General features: G+C 43.0%; 1 protein-coding gene across 3 annotated transcripts in view; it reads right to left on the bottom strand.

The window, feature by feature from the left end:
* Positions 1-22,565, bottom strand: part of grip1 (glutamate receptor interacting protein 1) — a 76,494-nt gene that overhangs the window by 30,456 nt on the left and 23,473 nt on the right. For all 3 annotated transcript variants that reach the window (XM_080757654.1, XM_080757655.1, XM_080757656.1), the window contains 8 exons: positions 7,814-7,894; positions 6,338-6,473; positions 5,566-5,711; positions 4,137-4,220; positions 3,341-3,416; positions 3,013-3,158; positions 2,605-2,752; positions 2,145-2,314 (listed from right to left, as the gene is read on the bottom strand). In XM_080757654.1, coding sequence (XP_080613780.1) covers positions 2,145-2,314; positions 2,605-2,752; positions 3,013-3,158; positions 3,341-3,416; positions 4,137-4,220; positions 5,566-5,711; positions 6,338-6,473; positions 7,814-7,894 — 987 coding nt within the window. The remainder of the gene's footprint in view (positions 1-2,144; positions 2,315-2,604; positions 2,753-3,012; positions 3,159-3,340; positions 3,417-4,136; positions 4,221-5,565; positions 5,712-6,337; positions 6,474-7,813; positions 7,895-22,565) is intronic.

The raw sequence follows: 22,565 nt of genomic DNA, 5'->3' as shown, positions 1-22,565 counted from the left end.
CACACACACACACACACACACAGACAGACAGACAGACACCAGGGTAAGGTTTAACAAAAAAAACATTTACATGTTGAATAGTAGTAGTATGTACTACTAATATTAACCTAAGTGTGACATCACTTCTGTTACCCCCCCCTGGGGTCACCCAGGTGTTTTCCAAGTCCACATTCTAAATCCCATACGCGGTTTCAGCATCACGTCATCAAAAACTGCGTTCCAAAAACCAAACGAATGAGTCTGACGATTTTATTCATATGGATATGAGGCATCAATTGACTGTGACAAGGCAGTCACTCCAAAGAGCTACAAAGTAGAGGGCCGCCTACAACTAGACTACAATACGATTAGGCTTAAAGATGACCAAACGACTACAACTCCCATTTCCCAGTGTCCGGACCACGGCACTACCGTCCGGTCTGTCGCACAAAATCGCCATGTTGTGTTGCACTGGATTTTGTCTTTACTGAAGCAGTGGTTCTCAAACCTTTCAGGTCGTGAATTTCCCACTGTAGTTTCCAACGCTATACTTCCGCCGCATCATTACATTTTCTCCAAACACAACACAACACAGATGTTATAACTAAATGTCACACACCGCACAGAGTCACATACCTGACAGAATCCCGCCGGACTCATTTTGTATTTATTCTTGTGGAACACAGTTAATTAATCTTAATAATGACGTGATGATGCAAAAGTGTGTAGGATTTACAATGGAGAAAACAACTCTCACGATAATGAGGCAACTCAGGGGAATAATGGAAGTGATGTCAGGACTTACAGTATACATGTATGTGCTCTATAGCAGTGGTTCTCAACAGTGTTGATTTTGAATAGAAATTAATTTAGTTTTAGTCGTATTTTAGTCATCGGAAATGCTTTAGTGCTAGTCTAGTTTTAGTCGACTAAAATGTCACGCGACTTTAGTCGACTAAATCTACAGTTGGTTTTTGTCAATAAAAACGGCCTTGGTGCTGTGACACCCCCCCCCAGCACTTGGAATGTAGGAGTTGAGACATTACATGTTTGGTTCCACAGAAAATAGCAGATATACAAGCTCACAACGCCTCGCAAAGTGAACAAAGCGATATTTATTTGTATTATTATTATTAACTCAACCCCCACCAGCGATAGGGGCGATAGTTCAGCAACCGCCACCGTTCACAACCATTCTATTTGGCTGTAGAAGAAGACTGCCTCCTCCTCTACCGACAACAACAATGGTGTTGTGGTCGTGCTGATCGGATTATTCACTCACTAAGACTCTTTAGAAGCATTCATATTTTAGATATCATTGAGCCACTAAACACAGACGCTTTATTTATCCTGCGCGATTTAAAAAGGAATACTCTTAAAAAGGCCTAGAAAGGCCCCATCCACCACCTTGCTCTTTTTTCAATGCATTGTGCCTGAAGGGGAAGCAATAGAACATGGAGCTGCCGCTCGAGGGGAGCTTTGATTAGCGGTAAGCCAACTTTATAGTTTTATCATTAAAAAAGGTCTTAAAAGTCCTTAGAGTCACTTCAGTGTCATCTAAGGACCCCCCAAAAATCATGTGGGCACATGTTGAGAACCACTCTATAGTAGTAGTAGTAGTAGTAGTAGTAATATCAGTAGTCCTAATAGAAGTAATATGATATTAAAGGTATTACATTTCTTTCTTTTGAACATTCAGTGGATTTTCTGTGGTCTCTGAATAATTAGGCTCAAACAAGTGCTCTGATTTGCCTGTGGACTGTGATGTAACAGTCCACAAATCCCATATATGACAGAGGAATTTGCCAGCAGATGTCACTGTTGAGGGATTTTGCCTGTTCTCATTGCAGCTCAAAAGGCGTTAGAACACACAGAAGAAAACCCCAAACCACAGAAAATCCACTGAATGTTCAAAATTCAGGTTGTGTGGGTGTAATTGATTGATTATAAAACCTCAAAAAATACAAATAAATGAAAATGAATGTCATGAAACCTTTAAAATTAGAATAGTAGTAGTAGTAGTAGTAGTAGTAGTAGTAGTAGTAGTAGTAGCAGTAGTAGTAGTAGTAGTAGTAGAAGCAGCAGTAGTAGCAGCAGTAGCGGCAGTAGTAGTAATAGTAGTAGTAACAGCAGTAGTAGTAGTAGCAACAGTAAAGCATGAGTACCTTGCTCAGGTGGTTTTAGAGCCAGTCTGGTCTGGTGGTGTGGTAGTATTTCCAGTCTGACGGTCTGACAGGCGGCAGAGAGCAGCTGAGTGGCTTCAGCCAGAGAACAGAACTCCATGGATGTTCCATCTACCGACAGGATGTGGTCTCCTGCATGGAGTGCACCGCACCTACACGCACGCACACACACGTTTACGTTTGTTGGCGGATGGATCTAGAAAGATGGCGATTTACAATACAAGGACTGACAGGCTTCATTTTACGTTCATGTTAGACCCGGGGAACGCTTTGTCCATATTTTTTACAGTCTATGCTTTTACTATTGACAAAAAATAGGGATTGATTATTAATTGATTATTTTAGCAAACTATGAATTATGAATAAATAAAATGATATAATCGATTACATCGATTAACTCCGTCTCCAGCTTTAGTTCCAACACTTGACGCTGTTAGTTTACCTGTCTGCGATGCTAGCAGGCTTGACCTTGTCAATGACAATGACCTGCTTGTTACAGAACATGGAGGTGGAGAGAGCCACGCCCAGACTGGACCCCGTCGCCTTGGCCACCTCCACTAGCAACGGACCGGATGCTGTCGCCACAGAGTCTGTTTTCAGGTCGGAGAGAAAGAAAAAGATGCAAGGTTTACCGTAATGTTCGTGATAGCTCAAACCAAACAGAAACGTAATGGCTCTGTCTCTAGGGGACATTTTTAAGTAAGTAGGTTCGCCTTGCCAAACCAGGTGGCTGGAGGCCTATCTCCTGTTTATGCAGCGTGAGGCAGCCTGATGTACAGGACACCCCATGGTTGTTGTTACGCAACATGACAATTACCATGATGAAATAGTACTGTAGCTGATAGCTCACCCATAACAGAGACATCATATTCAATAAGCAGTGTCGCTTCTTGTCCACACTGCTTCAGAATGCTCATAGTTTCCGAAAGGCTGCTGCCATGGAGGCGAATTCCATCAATACTTAGCAAACGATCACCAGGTTTGATAGTTCCTTCTCTGGAGAGCGAGAGAGAGAGAGGGGGGGGGGGGGAGGTCGAGGGAGGGAGGGGGGGGGGGGGGATAGAGAGATTTAATTGCAGCCAGTTTTACTGTACATTTTTTAAACGTATTGGTTAATATTACATGATAAAAATGTTGCAGAATGTTGCAGCAGTACTGTGAATTCCTAATCACCTCACCTGTCAGCCGGCCCACCTGGCCTGATGGTGGTTATAACGATGGGGCGGGATTTATTCCTATCTTCATGAGCTCCGCCTACAAACATAAGAGACATTTAGAATATGAACCTAAAAATGGCTGTACCAGGTGAATGTGGATGACTTTTTTTTTTAATGCTGTTGGATTAAAACCGTGAAACCCATTGGTGTCATTTACGATTTCAAGTATAAACATTATTTTATACATATATTTTATATTTTATACTACTCAAAAATAGCAGACATCATAACGCGTCACTTCGTGCCGTGCTAAAGATCTGTTATTTTTGAAAAATCTTTAAAAACAAAACATTAAAGCCAAGGTTTCTTTTTACTCAAATCTTTGCTTCTGGGGGTCCCTGGAACAAAATATTTTGAGATGGTGGTCCACGGCCAAATACATATAATTAAAATGTTTGAGCACCACTGATACGTTTTTCAGAAAACTTATTTTAAGGATTTAATAGGCATTAATGGGTTAAAGATATTGTTTAATTTAGTACAGTGATTTGATTTGTAAACAGTTCTCCACTTAGCCCTACATTTATACAATGACAGAAAATAGATTTCTTTTTCAGAATAAGGCACAGATATTTGCAATTTATGAAAATCCAAACTTTGTTTTCAAGATACAAATTTGGTAAATTAAAACATGTATCAACAGTCAGGCCACACATCTCTCTCTCTGACACACGCACACACACACACACACACACACACACACACACACACACACACACACACACACACACACACACACACTCGCGCGCTTCCGTACCTCTGATAACGAAGCCAAACGTGTTTCCTTCTTTATGAAGTGTGACCTCCACATTTTTAAACATGACCCCTGACCCCTGCACTGCTGGAATACAAAAACAACTTCATTAATAACATCATTAACAACATCAATGCTTACAAGGTCAAACTACAATGCAGTGTTCATTTTGACAGCTAATTTTGCTTTAGGTTTAGTCATAATAGTCTTTTATTCAAGTTTTTCTATTGAAGTTTTTTTTAACATAAGACAGGACAGGTACAAGACAGATACCGGACAAACCAACAACAACAACACCAGTACTCAACATTCATGTAAAAATATATATTATATTATATTATATTATATTATATTATATTATATTATATTATATTATATTATATTATATTATATTATATTATATTATATTATATTATATATATTATATTATTGTCTGAAATACAATGTAAAACAAAACCCTCCAAATTGTACATTTATGACCTCAACAATAACTGAAATACAGTATAAAGCAAAATACATTAAATAAAAATACAAAACAAAAGGAAAAGGAAAAGGGGGGGGGGGGGGGGATGGCCAATGGTTATGTAGAAAATACTACCGCAAAGTAGGTTAGGAACGGTTGCCAAACTCTGGTATATTTCTGAGTGGAGCCCCTGATCGTATATTTAAGTTCTTCGAGCTTGAGATGTGACATAACATCCTCCACCCAACGTTTGTGAGATGGCGGCGCTGCTTTTTTCCAATGAAATAGTATCAGGCGTCTGGCAAGTAAGGAGGAGAACGCTATGGCTTCAGCGTCATAATAGTCTTTTGAATGAAATTAGTTTTGGTCATATTTTAGCCACCTCAATAGTTACAGTGGATTTGTTGCCTTGATGGCGTCGTAATGAATGATTTCATCACTCGGTTGCATGCATGGCTGCGGAAAATAGCCCATCTACAGATTGTAGATCGGCTATTTTCAGAGCGCAACCAAACATGAAATGACTAGTTCTACTGGATCTCGTCTCCACTTACAGTAGTTCTTATTTGTTGACGGATCAATGCATCAGTAATATGACACTACTACATATAGCAGTGGTTTTCAACCGGTGAGACCACCAGTGGTCCTTGAGGGGTTTCCAGGTGGTCCCCAGCTAAATGATGGAGAGTTGGTAACCAAATGTAACTCTTGAGAACGTAAAATGAAACCAAATGGAGCCTTATGGTTCCATTTGCTTTCATTTTACGCTCTCGAGAGTTCCAAGTCTACACATTAAGAGAATGCAGAAGAATTGTTATTTTTTAACGTTTGCGCAAAACATTCTTTAGTTTTGGGTCTGCAAGGCTAAATCTCATGGTGGTCCGTGGCTCAAATGCAGAATAAATAACGGGCCACGAAATGAAAAAGGGTTAAAAACCACCGACTTCTAGTAACTAATAAAGAACTCACAGACGGGAGGGAGTTCATATTCGACCTCCAGTACGACCCTCTCTCCGATGTTCTTCAGCAGGCCGATGATCTCGTCGTGTCTGAACTTGGTGAGGTTGATGCCGTTCACTGAGCGAATGTAATCTCCCACGCTCAGCTGGTCACTCCTGTCAAAAGTATATATGCATGCATCAAGTGGTGGGAAAAAGTACTCACATTTCTTACTTAAGCAAAAGCATCGATACTGCAATGTAGAACTATACTCCGTTACAAGTGAAAGTCCGGATTTCATTATTGATATCAAAATATACAGTACAGTACAAAAGTAAAAGTACTCATCATGCAGAATGTCCCAAATTGAAATCACACGTTTTCAAATGTATAAAGTCATTCAAATAAATGTAGTGGAGTAAAAGCACAATATTTCCCTCTGAGATGTGGCGTAGAAGTAAAAGTATGTTGGCAAATGGAAGTACAAGTACTACAAATACCTCAAAATTGTACTTAAGTACAGTACTTAACCGTAACAGTACTTAGTTACTTTCCACCACTACCCGTATTGCATTAATTATAACTGAATAAAATGATGAGCCCCATTCTTAATGTAAGCAAATAGGTCCGTAGCAAATAGGTCCATAGGGGTCATTTTGGTAACTGTACATTTGGTTATATTTGTGAGAAAAAAAGTGTGTGTGTGTGTGTGTGTGTGTGTGTGTGTGTGTGTGTGTGTGTGTGTGTGTGTGTGTGTGTGTGTGTGTGTGTGTGTGTGTGTGTGTGTGTGTGTGTGTGTTACCTAGCCGCGATGCCTCCTTGTCTCAGGTTTGAGACCCGTGGTTTACCGTCCTTGTCGACTCCCCCGGACACCGTCAGCCCGAGTGTCGTGCCCTCCTTCTTTATCAGCTCCACCAATGAGCAGCCTCGGAACTCATCTGCGTGTCACACACACACGCACACACACACGCACACGCACACACACACAAGAACACAACCCCGGTGATTGGTCAACTTGGTCGGTCACACATCTGCCTTTCTTTCTTTCATTCTATCTTCCATTCTTTCTTTTTGCTCCGTCCGTCTTTCAGTCCAGTTGTGTCGAAAGGCAGGGCGGATGGAGAGATCGAGGAAAAGAGGGATAGAGAGTGAGGGTGAAGTCATCCTTCTATTTGTGTCTATCATCTATATTTCATTAACTGGCTGAAAATTTTAACAGAGAGAGAGAGAGAGAGAGAGAGAGAGAGAGAGAGAGAGAGAGAGAGGGAGAGGGAGAGAGAGGGTGAGAGATATAGAGCAAGATAAGAGAGAGAGGACAGAGAGAGAGAGAGCAAGAGTGAAGAGAGACAGAGAAAGCAGAGAGAAGAGAGCTGAGACAATGTTTCTATTGTCTGTGTTTAGGAAGGTGTGTGTGTGTGTGTGTGTGTGTGTGTGTGTGTGTGTGTGTGTGTGTGTGTGTGTGTGCTCTTGTATTTCTATACTTGTCCCCACAAGTATAGCAGAATTTGAGAAACAGACAGTGTGAGGAGCATTTTCCTCACAAGAGAAATGGTTGTTTTATGTGTCTACAGTGTGGGTCAGCCTGTCCGTCGGTCCGTTGACCACTGCGGCCCAAACGTCAAATGCACATAATTATAGGGAGTCAAATGCACACATATATAGGATCAACATGCATTGATGTCACACACATTACACAACACAATCCAAATGCACATACAGTATATGGAGTACGACGTTCAACATGCGCTGAGTTCAGACGCCACAGAAACCAAACATGCACTGTTTGTGTCATGGGCTCACGGCCGAGTTACAACAGGCTTTTCAGCGTGCGTTTACATACACGTTCACGCACACATGCACACGCGCACTTATAGATCTCATCCAGCCCTATTTTAAGTGCACGTATGCTGGGCTAGCGTGTGCACACGTTGAAAAGGCTGGTGTAGCTCGGCCGTCAGTCACACAACATAAACCAAAATGCACAGAAACCCATGTCGGTCCCCCAAGGGCCACGGTCCACGGTCAAATGCACTTACATATATGGAGATCAAACGCATATAATATACAGGTAGAATGAAGTGAATTTCAATATGCACTGAAGTTCAAACACAACAGAAACCACGTATTAGTAGATGTGTAGGACTGTGTAGTGCCACGAACTCTAGATGTGAGTGAGTGCCGCGTAGTGATTAAAAAAGAGTAAAGACACACTGGAAAATAGTATGCGTGCATGTGTGTGTGTGTGTGTGTGTGTGTGTGTGCTTTTAGCATGTAGTACCAGGTATAGACTGCCTCCTGATAGCAAGGGCTCCATCTGCTGATCTGGAGACAGCAGAGTGTTTACCGTATGGACCCTCATCTGGAAATACACACATCAATAAATTATTAATAAACATATTTATATACACACACACTTGTATTATTATTATTAGTAGTATTAGTATTAGTATTAGTATTAGTATTAGTATTAGTATTAGTATTAGTAGTAGTATTAGTAGTAGTAGTAGTAGTAGTAGTAGTATTAGTATTAGTATTAGTATTAGTATTATTATTAATATTATTCAACCAGTTTAGTGTAACTCTGGCTAATGATTGGATAATTTATTTCTGCTGGACATCGCAGGCTTGCTAAGCTCAGAGCTTAACTCGAAACAACTTGTTATACTAGTCTACAGAAATATTACATTTAAATGCACGAGACACACACACACACACACACACACACACACACACACACACACACACACCAACAACAAAAGAAAACTGTAAATATCAAGAGCCATATTTCAACAAATGTTTACTTACTGTACATATTTAAGTACAAACACAAGACAAAAAGTAATATGCAAGTCGACAGACACCACAGCAAACAATCCCTAACAACAGTGTTTCTCAAACCTTTTCATGTCAAGGACCCCCAAATGAATATGGCTGTGGAATGAATCCCTAATCTGAAGTGAAAATATATACTTTGTGCCAGGCAAAACATTCACATTTTTTGGGGGACTTTTAGAAAATAGCAGATCAGTGGATTTTGAACCTCCTGGATAGAACCACCCCACTTTGAGAAACACTGCCTATACCAGCTGCCGTGATTCCAGCTATGACCCTTGTCCGGACATCCGGTCAGCAACAAAGGGGCTCCAGCAGTTTTTATTGTTTCTACATTAATCAAGGTGGTGCTTCAATTTTTTGCGGCTTCCGCCTTTATTTAATTTTTTGGTGCAACCACTCCTACAACCAGCAATGTCCGTGTCCGCCTATGCGCCTATGTGGCATTGGCATTTGGCATTGGTCATGAGCACGAGTATATGACTTATTAGTACCAGTAGGGGCCGCCAGAAACAGAGAGGGATAGTGCATGCTCTGTTGCCTGCTAAGGCCAACGTGGTGCTTCAATACCGTCTGTCTTTCCCTGACTGAATATTTCTTCACTCACTGACACAGTAAGCTGTTTTATTATTCACCTCGTGAATTAAGTTATAATTTGTAGTGATTGCTGTCTCCATTATCCATCGGCAAGCCAATGCGAGCGAGGCACGACGGCAACTCATTGACCAAATAATAAGCACTGAAGCTGAAAGAAACCCAACTCCCTCGTTATTGTCCTCAGGGGGGTTTTAACAAAGGATATTCAACCCACAATCGTTCCCAAATACAAACAGCTGATTAAATGCTCGGCCAGAGAAGAGAAGACTCTGGATCATCATTCATTAATGGAGTATATCAGTCACTCTTGCTTGATACGCGGACACTGAAACTCTCCAAACATTCTTGGGACCATTATTGGGACCATTATCGACAATCGTCTGAAATTCCATTCCAATACTGAAATTGTGTGTAAGAAAGGCCAGCAGCGCCTCTTCTGTTTAAGGAAGTTAGCCAAATTTCAGGTGGACAAATCATTGATGATTTTGTTCTATACAGAGCCTTCATTGAGTTTGTCATCTCCTTTGCTGCCATTTGCTGGTATGGTAACCTTGGTGTTAGACAGACAAATGCCCTTAACAGGGTTGTTAGCAATTGTGGGGGTAAACTTCAGCTGTATGACAAGCAGGTGCTCAAAAAAGTCAATGGATGAATAATCTTTATATTTAAACGTAATGATCTGTATCTTGCGATAATGTATGTTTGTTGTTGTTTATGTAATGTGTTTGCAATGTGTTTTTAGAGCTTTTATTATCTGCTGTAAAATGAATTGCCAAGCTTGGGGCATAAGCTTGACCATGAAGCTGCTGTGACGAGATCAAAGACATGGAGCCGGGGTGCAGTGGTGCCACTGAGAGGCTGTCGTGATGCAACAGATTGGGAAATGTGGAAGCCTGCCTGGCCCCAAAGCGCTGGGCGGGTGTTTTGCAGCCAGAAACCAAAAAGTGGAATCAGTGTGTGTCAGTCACGAGGCCCTGCGGCACCACGCAACCTGCTGTCTCTCCAATCTACCCACAGGGCGAGAGAGTGGGAGAGATCATTGTTGACACCTCTCGCCTCGGCGGGCCCACCACCTCTTCATCCAAAACATTCCGGGAAGACTAAAGGCCTATTCATAGTCTGGATTTTCGGTGGTGAGGTGACCACCGCTCCGGTGGTGAGCTGACCACCGGAGCTGAAATAACGTTGAGCGGTGGTGAGTAAAAACAGAGAGAAGGGCTGGAGCGGTGGTGGTGGTTTGCTCTTCACCGCGGCTCGTGACGTCATGTTGTAGTTCGGTGGTCACCTAACCACCGAAAATCCAGACTATGTATGAGCCTTAAGAGGCACCAGTCTGTCAAGACCATGTCCTCACTCATGCCGTTCTGTCTCTGGGATTAGGATTAGGAATTTAAAATGCATTCTGGGTGGGAACCCCTTTTGGTGTTTTACCCCCTCAGGCCAGGAACCCATTGTGGGGTTCTGTACATGCAGTATATACAGTATTCAAAAATGTAAAAAATGTGATGCTGCTATATAAATATTTGAAGTTTTTCAGAAAAGGTCTGGATTTAGAAGGCTTTTTTAGAATCGGCCTCACCGCAACAAAAGAGGCAGAGAGAATTAAATTAACAAGGTATTGAAGGATGAAAGGATGCAGAGGGAGGGGTGAAAGGGAGAAGGATGGAAATAAAGACAGTATACCCAAGTCTGCATTCTCATGGCACATTAGCCTAGGTCTGGCACAGCACTGCATTCACTGCTCAGCCAATCAAACTATTATGCGACCGTTTCACCAACAACATGGCTGTCACTGTCGGCACTCTCGTCAAGATGAACCATTTATTGCAATGATACTGCAGTCAATTTGGCGTTGTGAGTGACTCTGCTCCTGTGATATAACTACTGAATAGCTGTGCAGACACAGAATCAGAATCACTAACACCCTCCAAGCAGAGCCTAAGACACAGGACAGGTATTACATGAACCTAACATCGAGTCCTTTAAGCCTACGGTATAATATACAATCCACGGAAGTCAAACATTTAACATATAGTGAAGAACTAAATGTCACAGGGAGGAGGGCGGCTGGGGAGGTGAAGGAATCCAAGGGACTTTGATCACTGACAGGCTGCAGCAAGGGTGCTGTGAGCTATGCAGACTAGAGCAGGGGTTCTGAAAACCCCATGTTTCTATGTCAGTGGTGCTCAAACTATTTCATGTCAAGGACCCCCAGAAATATATGTAATTGGCCGCCGACCCCAATCTGAAAATATGTTGTTCCAGGGAACCCCCGAGCAGCAAAGATTTGAGTTCTCTCTGAAAGAATATATCTTCAAAGATATTTTCCAAAGATAGCAGAGCTTGTAGATCTGCTATTTTTCAATAGCTAAAGTATAACATAATGCTTAAAACACCAAAAGGGGTTCCCGCCCTGAATGGATTAAAAAGACCACCTACATTGAACCATTAGGATCGAGGGTGTATGTGCTAGTTTGTTAGCGAATGAAACTGAAGGGTGATTGAGCTTGGCTGAGTATAGGGTGGGAACCGCCTGAGTGCCGTGCCGCGCCTCGTGACTGCCTGAACTATCGCAGTGTTTGATTCGTCCCTTGTCCTCAGTTCTATCGGGGCTGGGAATCCAACCTGGGATTTTCTACTTCCCAGGCTGGCTCACTGTGCTACAATGAGTAATATATTGTATTGTGCAGAAAACTCACGGAAAGAAGGACCTGTTATTCAAACCAGGGAGTGTGGAGTTTGCATGCTGTCTCCATGTTCGCGTGTGGTTTCCCCTCCAAAAGACACGCATGTTAGGGACATACTCCTGTCAGTGCACTTGAGCAAGGCACTGGCCTTAAAGAGCTGGAGTCCCCGGGCATTGAACAGTGGCTGCCAGCTGCTCCTAGTTGCAGAGGATGAATCTGCTGCCACATGGAATAATTATAGTAGAACTAACTGTACTATATACTGTAGAATAACGCACCATAATGTACCGGATCATGTTATAGATATTATTTTCTATTCCATTATATTATATTCCAACAGTGTACAGTAACGGCTCTGAAAATAGAACCACACATTCTCTCTAAACACAGCACACGCACACGCACACGCACACGCACACGCACACACACACACACACACACACACACACACACACACACACACACACACACACCATAACTAACAGAAGATGAAAGCTAAGCCCCCACAGACTCCCCTCCCCCCACCAAATGTAGGGCAGCTATCTCTCACACACACACACACACACACACACACACACACACACACACACACACACACACACACACACACACACACACACACACACACACACAAACAAAATATGCATATACACACACAAACATACACATTTATAATGTGTACCTTCTGGTTTCAAACGGAGAGGAGAGGAGCTGTCAGGGAAATCCAGTTTAAATAGTTACATTTTGAGGTAGGTGACCAAATTTCAGCCAATCAGGAAAGTACCCATTTATCAGGTTCCAGTTCCAATGATGTCTGCTCATTGCTTTGTGTCGTCACTTCCAATTACAACTGTGTTTAATCAGTATCCTTCTCTATCCTCATCTATCTATAAATGCACCACGTGTCTCCATGAGCCCAAACCAGAATTTTCACTAGTCGAGGACACTCAAGGTGGCAAGATTTTTAAGGTCTATATCCCTAGGTAATATTTCATGATAGCCCTAACCCCTTCCTAAGTGGTAGCTCAGTTGCAATTATCAGCCTTCAAAGACACCAACCATAGATTCACAGAATGAAAAAAATCGCCTGTCATAGAATGATCTCACTTTAATCGATGATGATCATCATCATCATCACTGTCGTATCAATATAAATTATTCAGTATTCATCATCATCATAATCACTTTATTTGACTAATTTAACCACATGAACCACATTCTGGGGCAAACAGTCAGCAAATGGCATATCTACAAGCTCACGACACCTCACGTGAAACGATGTTCACTTGTGGATCAGCTATTTTCAGTGAAGTGATTTGGTGTAGAGTAAAAAGTGACTCAACATAAAAAATAAAATAAAGGCGAAAGCCAAAAATAAATAAAAATAAAACATAAAAAAGTGACTCAACGAACGAAGTGGTTAATCAATGAACATCATCATAAACTCCATATTATACTATAATACTTTCGGTATATTATAAAGTTTCCCATCAACTTCTACACCCTCCTCCCTTCTAGAGGCCTATTCTTCATGTGCTTTGCTTGTAGCATATGCCTTGTTGTGGTAGGGCCATATACCGTGGGGTATAATGTGCCTATTTCCAGGCTCCGACAAGCCAACTATATTCTATCTATGGTGTTGCCAGCAGCCCTCATTCGGTGCTGTTATAACAGTATGCCTTTCACCCAGCCTCAGCACCCACTTACCATTGTAGTCATCCCTGGTTATCTGTAGTTGCTTTGTACATTCCTAACAGGGTCAGGTCCACGCTTATCGGTCTTCCAGTGATCATGCAGTTCATCTGTTGTGCCTGCTATAAGACTGTTTTCAGTGTTTTGCCATTCATGAGGTAAAGCTACAATCAAATGCAAAGCACGAAGACCTCTGTCAAAGGCTTCTCAGATGCCAGGATTGAGTTGTTTGCTGACCAGATAGGGATATTGTGATAACCTTAGTTTTTATATTTATATTTATATATTATTTGACATTTTATATGGGCATAAAAGGGACACAGACATAATATCTGGGTGGGGCATGCATTTCCAACTTGCAACTTGCGTTACAAGTAGGCCAGTGCCCAACCGGCACCGCTGGTTGGGCACATTAAAAAGCAGTAAAGCCAAACCAGCACCCCGTTACAGTAAAGCTATATACTATACTCATGCCAGGTCTGATCTTGGAAAGACTGCTTTTAGTCATTTTGTGTGCAGCAGATTCATTGAATCTCTTGCCGTTGCAACATGACCTAAAACTCAATAGTCTTAACTCTATATAGACCCCAGCATCCGTATTCTCAGAAAACCATCACAGAAAACAGCATCAGAGAAGATAACGGATAACAAACGCAGAGAGAAAACACAAGTCACTAGCATAAGAGACCCGAGGGACCGTCCAGGACCTGAGTTTACCCCCGGCTCCGTTTGTACATTTGTACGCCACGGTTGTATTTCCCATGGTAACTATTTTAACTGATTTTGTTTATTGCAATGGTTCTCAAAGTGGGGTCCAGAAACCCCCAGTGGTCATTGGAAGGGGTTCCAGCCCCCCCCCTCCCAAGCATTAAGTATTAAGTTAATATAGCATCAAAAAAACAATTGAACCACCTTAAACCTATTTTTCTATTTGAAAATAGCCAATCTATAAGCTCACAATGCATGAGGGTATGGGGGTTCTTGGCGCAAAATAATTTCAAATGGGGGTCCATGGCCAAATACATGTTAATTTGGGGGGGGTTTAACATGAAAATGTTTGAGAACCACTCGTTTATTGATCTTGCATGTTCATATTTTCCAGTGTAATTTCACCCTCAATGATTGATTTCTCTGATAATCTTAAAGCTGTAAAATATACCTGAATCTGCATGGTAGAGAACTGGTTCCCCAGGGACCCATAAGGGTCCTTGTGAGGGTTCCAGGGAATCCCCATGCAGCTAAATGAACAGCTTAACCACTTACAAATACTCGAAAATACCCAATCTGCAAGCTCAACGCTTTGAAACAATTATGTAAAATAATCTGAACTAATCTCTTATAATGACCGGCCCGGGCCCGGGCTGGCTCAACAGTAGCACTTTCGGCGCTCGCGCAGGGTATACCACATTCGTATCCTGGGTAGGCCTTGAGGTTAGAGTGTCCGCTCTGAGATTGGGAGGTCGGGGGTTCAATTCCCCGGGCCGGGTCATACCAGACTATAAAACTGGGACCCAACTAATGCCTCCCTGCTTGGGGCTCAGTGTTGAAAGACAGAAGAAGCAAGCACTCAGTTGAGTAATTCCCCGTAATAGTGTATCGGGTGCACGGCTCTGGAAGATACAGTCTATAGAAAAGAATACCAGCACTCACGTCGTATCCAATAGGATTCTTGTCTTTATTTAGTTTCCCGTCAGCGACCGTTGTGCGTACTAAATAAAGACAAGAATCCTATTGCATACAACATGAGTCCTGGTAATCTTTTCTATAGTCTGTTGGATGTACACCAGATAGGCTCCTGACCTATGATGAACCGTTGGTTTCCCAAGGCTTTATTTACTTAAATCAGTCTAGTACCAAAGTACTACATCAGTCTTAAGTATTACAGTACTGCATTAGGTCTAATACACCAGTCGAGTTATTGTACAGTATCAAGCCAGTCTAGTACTGCAGTACTACAGCAAACTACTACAGATCAGTTCTAAGTCATGTCATATTATGTTGATTGATATGATCACATATACATTCTATAATCTCTTAATCGTGTCATCTCACACACACTCACTCACACACGCGCGCATGCGCACGCGCACACGGATGGATGCACACGTGCACACTGCACACACGCACACACAAACTGGTTTCCAGTGCTATAAACAAGCAGATGTCATTCCGTTGCCGTTAACCTCTCTCGTCTATCTCTTTTCAATGTCAGCGGTTTACACACACACACACGCACACGCACACGCACGCACACATAGTCTCTCTACCTTTATTGAGGCGTCTGAGGATCTGACAGCGACATTTAAATGAGACGGCGATCATGACGACCAACCGACCGACCCCTACATCCTCTTACTGTACCCCTCCTGCTCTCCTGCTCTCCTCCTCTCCGCTGAAGGAGGGACGGCTTCTGTTCACACAAACATCCAGAGGTTTCTGTCGATGCGTCTCTTCATTTCACAGACCGAGAGAGAGAGAGAGAGAGAGAGAGACACACATAGAAGGAGAGATGTCGAGAATGAAATGAGAGAGAGAGAGATTGAGAGAGAACAAGAGAGAGAGAGGGGGGGCAGCAGTGGCTACAGAATAACCACTGGCACAGAGAGGAGACGAGGAGAGAGAGGGGGGGTTGGGGGCAGCGTGGAACAGAGGTTGCGCAGACAGAGCCGCATGAACGAATGGAGGAGGAGGAGGAGGGGAGGAGGAAGAGGAGAGCAGGAAGAGGATAGATGAGAGAGAGAGTGAAAAGAGGAGGGGTGGGTGAAGGTGCAGAGGAGAGAGATGAGGAAAGGCAGAGAGAGAGAGAGAGAGAGAGAGAGAGAGAGAGAGAGAGAGAGAGAGATGAATGGATGGAGGGCTAGAAGAAGGATGGGTCTTCGGCTTCAAGTTTGACTCCTCCGAGATTAGAAACTGTTAGCATTACCATTTTAATAACCTTATTATTAGTTATTCATCAATATTATAAATTGGCAATGTCCCTTTTATTATTGGCCATTACCAACAACATTATTTATTAATAACCTTTTAATTTATCAATGAATCAAAACATTCAGATTTATGAACTCTTATTATTTATTAACACCCACTGATATTTAGACAGAACCAGCCCCCCAGGTCCAGTGCCCCTGTCACCCCCAGGTCCAGTTTTTGAGCCTGGGGAGAACCAGGCCCTGTCACCCCCAGGCCCAGTGCTTGAGCCTGGGGAGAACCAGACCCTGTCACCCCCAGGCCCAGTGCTTGAGCCTGGGGAGAACCAGGCCCTGTCACCCCCAGGCCCAGTGCTTGAGCCTGGGGAGAACCAGGCCCTGTCACCCCCAGGTCCAGTGCTTCAGCCTGGGGAGAACCAGGCCCTGTCACCCCCAGGACCAGTGCTTGAGACTGGGAAGAACCAGGCCCTGTCACCCCCAGGGCGTTTGCATGCAGGAGCTTAGCGCCACTGGAGCAAAGGGATCAGATGGGGGGTGGGGAGGGGGTCTTGTAGGGGGCGAGTAGTATTTTAAAATGTATTCTGCGTCTGACTGGGAGCCAGTGAAGGTCACGGACGACTAGTGTATGATGTTGTGGTCTGCGAAGCGGGTACTGTTGAGCAGGCAGAGTTTTATACATGCGGTACATACAGTAGTTAATCGAGAGCTTTAGTAGTGATGAATCCACTATTAAAGGAAGCTGTTTTGCAGTAATCAAGCCGGGGTGTGAATCAGCGTTTCTGCAGCAGTAAATGACACTTTGGGTCAGGACTCAGTAACACATTTGCAGTATCTCTACACCATACTGTAGCAAAACCACTGCACAGTAACACTACACCTCTACAAAAACACACCACTACTACTTAGCGACACCACTACATGATACCATGACAATGTGTGGGAGTCAGTGGGACATTCACCAATTCACACACACATTAGCGACGGCATAGACATCCATCCAAGGCACCCGCCGAATATTCGTCCGCAGAAAATATTCGGCCGGAAATGGCTAAAAATAAATTTTCTGCCTATTCGGTTTCGGCCCGAATAGGCCGAAAATATATCACTAAATAGTGTATGCAATTAATGCATTCAAAAGTGCTGAATAAATGTTTTATGGACCCATAATAGTGATTATTATTTAAGTTAAGTTTTGCCATAATCATGTCTTTTGCCATAATCAGGTAGCTTTAAGGTACAGCCATGAAAGCAATGGTAGGAAAAAAGAGATATAATATTAATCATATTCGGCTATTCGGTATTCGGCCAACTGTTTCCTATATTCTGTATTCAGTTTCGGCCAAGAATTTCCCTTTCGGTGCATCCCTGCACCAAACTGCTCCGTTACGACAAGCAGGATGCCAGGAGGAGCCACCAGCGATCCAATCAAACCGGGAACTTTACAATCCCAAGAAGGCCTGCTCTGCCTCTCGAGTCACTGCTGCTCCGCACAATTCGGAGCAGCAGCACTGCATTCGCCTCCCATGGGTTCCCAGAACTCGGGTTACTCCTGTGCAGTGCCGAAAATTAGGTTCTGAGAACCTCAACTGAAACCTGTGCCGTGGCGTAATGCAAACATATGCAAACGTATGCAAACCAGCACCCCGCACGAAATGCATTATACAGAGTTATTTTTATTTTAAAAATAAATAATAATAAATAAATATTGCATATTAGCGATAAAGTATGTTTTGTTTGTATACATGTGTGCAGTATGTGAATGTCTATATAAAGTCTGTCGGCAGATGGAGCTACACTACTGTAGTCTGTACCATACAGCGCACGCACGCCACGCACACACGCACACGCACACACACACACACGCAAAGAGGTCTCTAACTACAGGATGGGACAGAAAAATACACACTTCACCACCGTGCCTAATCTAATCCAAGCCCCACCCCCTGGCTGCTGCTCCAGCTGTAGCAGTTACCATGGAAACAAGCCGATGAATAATTGAAGGGGGCAAGACATTCTCCCGCCCAGCACGCACGGTCGCACGCACGCACACTGTGTGTGTACACACACACACACACACACACACACTGTGTACACACTCACGGACACGCGTGCACACACACACACACACACACACACACACACACACACACACACACACACACACACACACACACACACAGTCACTGTTCCATGTGTTTGCTCCATCACTACTAGGATCAGTCACCATGTATAAATGACTGTTCTAGGATCAGTCACCATGAATAAATGACTGTTCTAGGATCAGTCACCATGCATAAATGACTGTTCTAGGATCAGTCACCATGCATAAATGACTGTTCTAGGACCAGTTACCATGTCATTGTATGTGTTTTGTTGTGTGGGGGCTCTGTTGTAGAACCTTGGTTTAAAAAGCCCAAACACAAAGGAACACGCACTCTTGAAAACCCCCACACCCCTCTAATTACACAACAAGGGAAGAGGCTTGAAACCTTTCATTACTGTCAGCCTGTCAAACCCCTTAACAACAGGCTATTAGTGTGTGTGTGTGTGTGTGTGTGTGTGTGTGTGTGTGTGTGTGTGTGTGTGTGTGTCACAACCAGTTCTAATGGATCAGTCTGTTTGTCACACTGTAGGATTACTAACTTATGTCAACTCCTCTATCAAAGATAGATGTGCATAGCTCTCTCTATTTCTTGTATGTCCTTTGTATGTCCTTTCCTCTTGTATGTGAACAGAAGTAGGACTTGACCAGGGTGTGTGAGTGAGTCTTTTTATTGTGAGTGAACTTCAAAAAGTTAAGAACAATCATGAACCGTTGATTACAAAAGTTAATAACCAGTAAGACGCCTGAGGGCGTGTGTGTGTGTGTGTGTGTGTGTGTGTGTGTGTCAGATCAAGATATGGAATGTCAGAAGCGGTCAGATCCATATATCGAGATCTAAGGGTGGCAGCGGGGGCAGTGTCTTGAATGTACAGGGTTTGATGAGGGCCCAGGTAGGGCCGGGCCATAACTCTATAGTTTTTGTGGGCTGCCAGGCGCAACTGCACAAATAACTTTGGGGCAGGCCCGTCATCTGACGGCAGCGCCTCTGGCGTTCCCTGGCCAGACGATGGCGCCGCTCATCGGCAGTCTCCTCCGTGGGGGTGTGGAGGGCGTACTGCTGGGGCAGATCTACGTGTGCACGCATCCACCTGGGTGACGGCAGACTGTTGGGCGAGTGCCGTCGCTTTGGCATGGGAATGGGATCAACTTTGACCAAGAAATGCACAATGAAAAACAGGAAGGGTTCATGGCATAGCGTGTCTTGGAGACGTGACTAGACGTGATATCACAATCAGGGTTCATGGCCATATATAGCGTGTCTTGGAGACGTGACTAGACGTGTCACAATGCGTAACCCTATATGGGGACATTCCCGTATATGGGGATTTTGAGTGGCGGGATTGTGAGTTAGATGTCGTGACAAAAATGCATACAAAAACAGATTCTTATCGACTTTCATCCTGTGGTTCAAGGGACAGGAAAGGGGTCGCACGTCTGGGCATGTTGCAAAGTTGACGTTGGTTTGTCAACTGACGGCACTGGAGCTTGTTTTTGTTTCTTACATTTTGACCTGTCTTGAAAGATAGGATTGAGTGTTAAGCTTACAAGAGCCTCTCTCTGCTGTCATGGTGTATTTTGTTGGAGTTGTAGTGTTGACTCAGGGGTGACGGTTATAGGGTTGATGCATTTCGCAGTTTGACAAGATCAGATCTGTTCTCCATCTTTTTCTGCTGTGTTTATCCTATTCCAGCATGTTTGTGTGACTGAGAGGATGACCAGTTCTGCGCCTGCGGTAGTGCTGTCAACTAAGCTCAGAAATTACAATGGCAATTCGGTCGTCAACATCTGGTCTTAAGTACCACTTAAATCCTCTGGACTTAGTAAATTGGACATGAGTTGGCTTTGGATTTGGACCGCTTTTAGTGAAAAATAACAGCCTTTTTTTGTTTGTCCCAAATTCATATGTTATCAACCACTGGTGGACAACGGGCCAACATTATAGTCTTGAACCCTGCCGAGGTAGCTTTACATGGCACGTGGCCCAGTTCCTCTTGCTACTTGCTTGCTTTGTTCCTTCAAGTACTTCTTGCAATAGTTTGTTTGGTATATCCATATTTTATTACAACTCGTAGCGACTGGGAAACTAAAAACAAACAGGGGGACCATAACTCTATGGCGCATTGGCGACGCAGGTTTATTTTTATTTAGTTTAGTTTTAATCATCCGGTGTAGACCGGATCACACGGACGATTTAGGAACACAGACCAGGCTTTCCTCTGAGGTGGAAACTGCAAAGTCTGGTGACGCGAGGTTACAGATGACCAGACCTAGCAGGTATTGAATATGTGTCTGCTGTATCAGCCCTAGGAAAGATATGGCATCTGACCAATCAGCAGAGAATATAATCATCCTCTGGGTCCCTTCATCGATTCCCTCACAGGGCGAATAAAGGCTGGGGTATACAGTGTGTACCCCAGCCTGCATGCGTGCGTGCATGCATGGTTTAGCCAGCCAACATTCATATAGAATCACACTATATTCTGACCACACACACACACACACACACACACACAGAGAGAGAGAGAGAGAGAGAGAGAGACATATATGCAGTCTATGTTTGCAACAACACGATACATGTTTCTTGGCAACTCTAATACACAGGACACAAATATTACAAACAGCAAAAACACTAAACTCACAACAACACACAATACACCAAGCTAGTGGATGAAGCTAATAGCTGTTGATGTATTGTGGTCGAATCACTCAGATCCAGTGATCACTTTACATGAGAAATGATAGCCGTTCAAGAGACAAGCAGTGGTGGAAAGAGTACTCAAATGTTTTACTTAAGTAAAAGTATAAATACTGCAATGTAGATGTACTCCGTTACAAGTGGACGATCCCGTATTCAAAATGTACTTGAGTAAAAGTACAAAAGCATCGGCGTCAGAATGTACTTAAAGTACTAAAAGTAAAAGTGCTCATATTGCAGAATGGTCCATTTCACAAGTTCAAAATGTGTACAAAATCTTTTGAAAATAGCCGTGATGCAGCACATTGTGAGCTTGTAGATCTGCTATTTTCAAATGGCCGAAATGTACATAGGGTTGAATTGGTTAATGTATGTTTTCTAGTCAAAATTTAAATGTCCAAAGTAACTAGTTAACTAAAGTGTTCAAATAATTGTAGTGGAGTAAAAGGAGTAGAAGTAAAAGTAAAAGTACTGGAAATTGGAAATACTCAAGTACAAATTCATCAAAATTGTACTTAAGTAAATGTACTTAGTTACTTTCCACCACTGAAAACATCCCTCCATCTACTACTAGACAATCATTGAATTATTAAAGAGGGAAACTGGTATCAAATGAAGGTTAATAATTTCTCTTCCAGATGATACAATCAGTGGTGAGTGACAGTGAAATAACTCAGCATTTATCTGCTGTTAGACTGAAGGAGAGTAGAAGGAGAAATTATTTAACTCTTCAGGTTCATTTTACACTGTACTTCAAATATTCAATATTAACTATTTGTCTGCCACCTGGTGGCGGGAGAAGGTAGTTAAACCCTGCCAGGGCTTTTTGGGTGGTTTCATTTCCGCTTTACCGGCATGGATACCACCATTGTAAAGATCGGCTAATATTAGCATTAGCTTACGCTGTTTACCTTTTGCCAGAAATGTTATCATGTCGGGAGCATCCATCCGAACCTCGGATGGATGATGATCACCAAGGACAGCGCTCGTAGTTTCAGAGATACCGGTATGAGGCATTGAAGATCCTACTTTGACTGGAGGTCTATGGGGGCCGTATGCAAAAATCCTGGTGCTGGGGGTTACGGAGGCGTTGCCTAGCAACCGGGCCAATGTTAAAAGGTGATTTTTGGCTAAACCGTTTCATATTTGGTGTAAAGCTTTAGGTACGAACATGTTCGTACTTAGCAGATTAGCGGCTCCATCTTGCGCCACCCTTATCCCTTACCCCTAAACGTATTTGCCATTTCTCACTATTTTGAAAAACATTTTAAAATAGTTCAACTTGCCGATCTATATTGAGACACTGTGAGCTTGTAGATCGGCAATTGGAACTATTTTAAAAGGTTTTTTCAAATTGTAAAAAATGGCAAATGAGTTTAGGGATGAGGGTTAAGGGCTGGCGCAAGATATAGCCCAACGTCTCTACTTAGCAGTAAAAGAATGAAATTGACGCAAGGACGCATTGATGAGTGTCAATAAGCAATATTTGGTCTTTC

The sequence above is a fragment of the Protomyctophum bolini genome, assembly GCF_963924005.1.
Source record: "Protomyctophum bolini genome assembly, chromosome: 23".
Lineage (NCBI taxonomy): Eukaryota > Metazoa > Chordata > Actinopteri > Myctophiformes > Myctophidae > Protomyctophum > Protomyctophum bolini.
The sequence above is the reverse complement of the archived record's forward strand: the minus strand, read 5'-3'. Positions and strand labels throughout refer to the sequence as shown.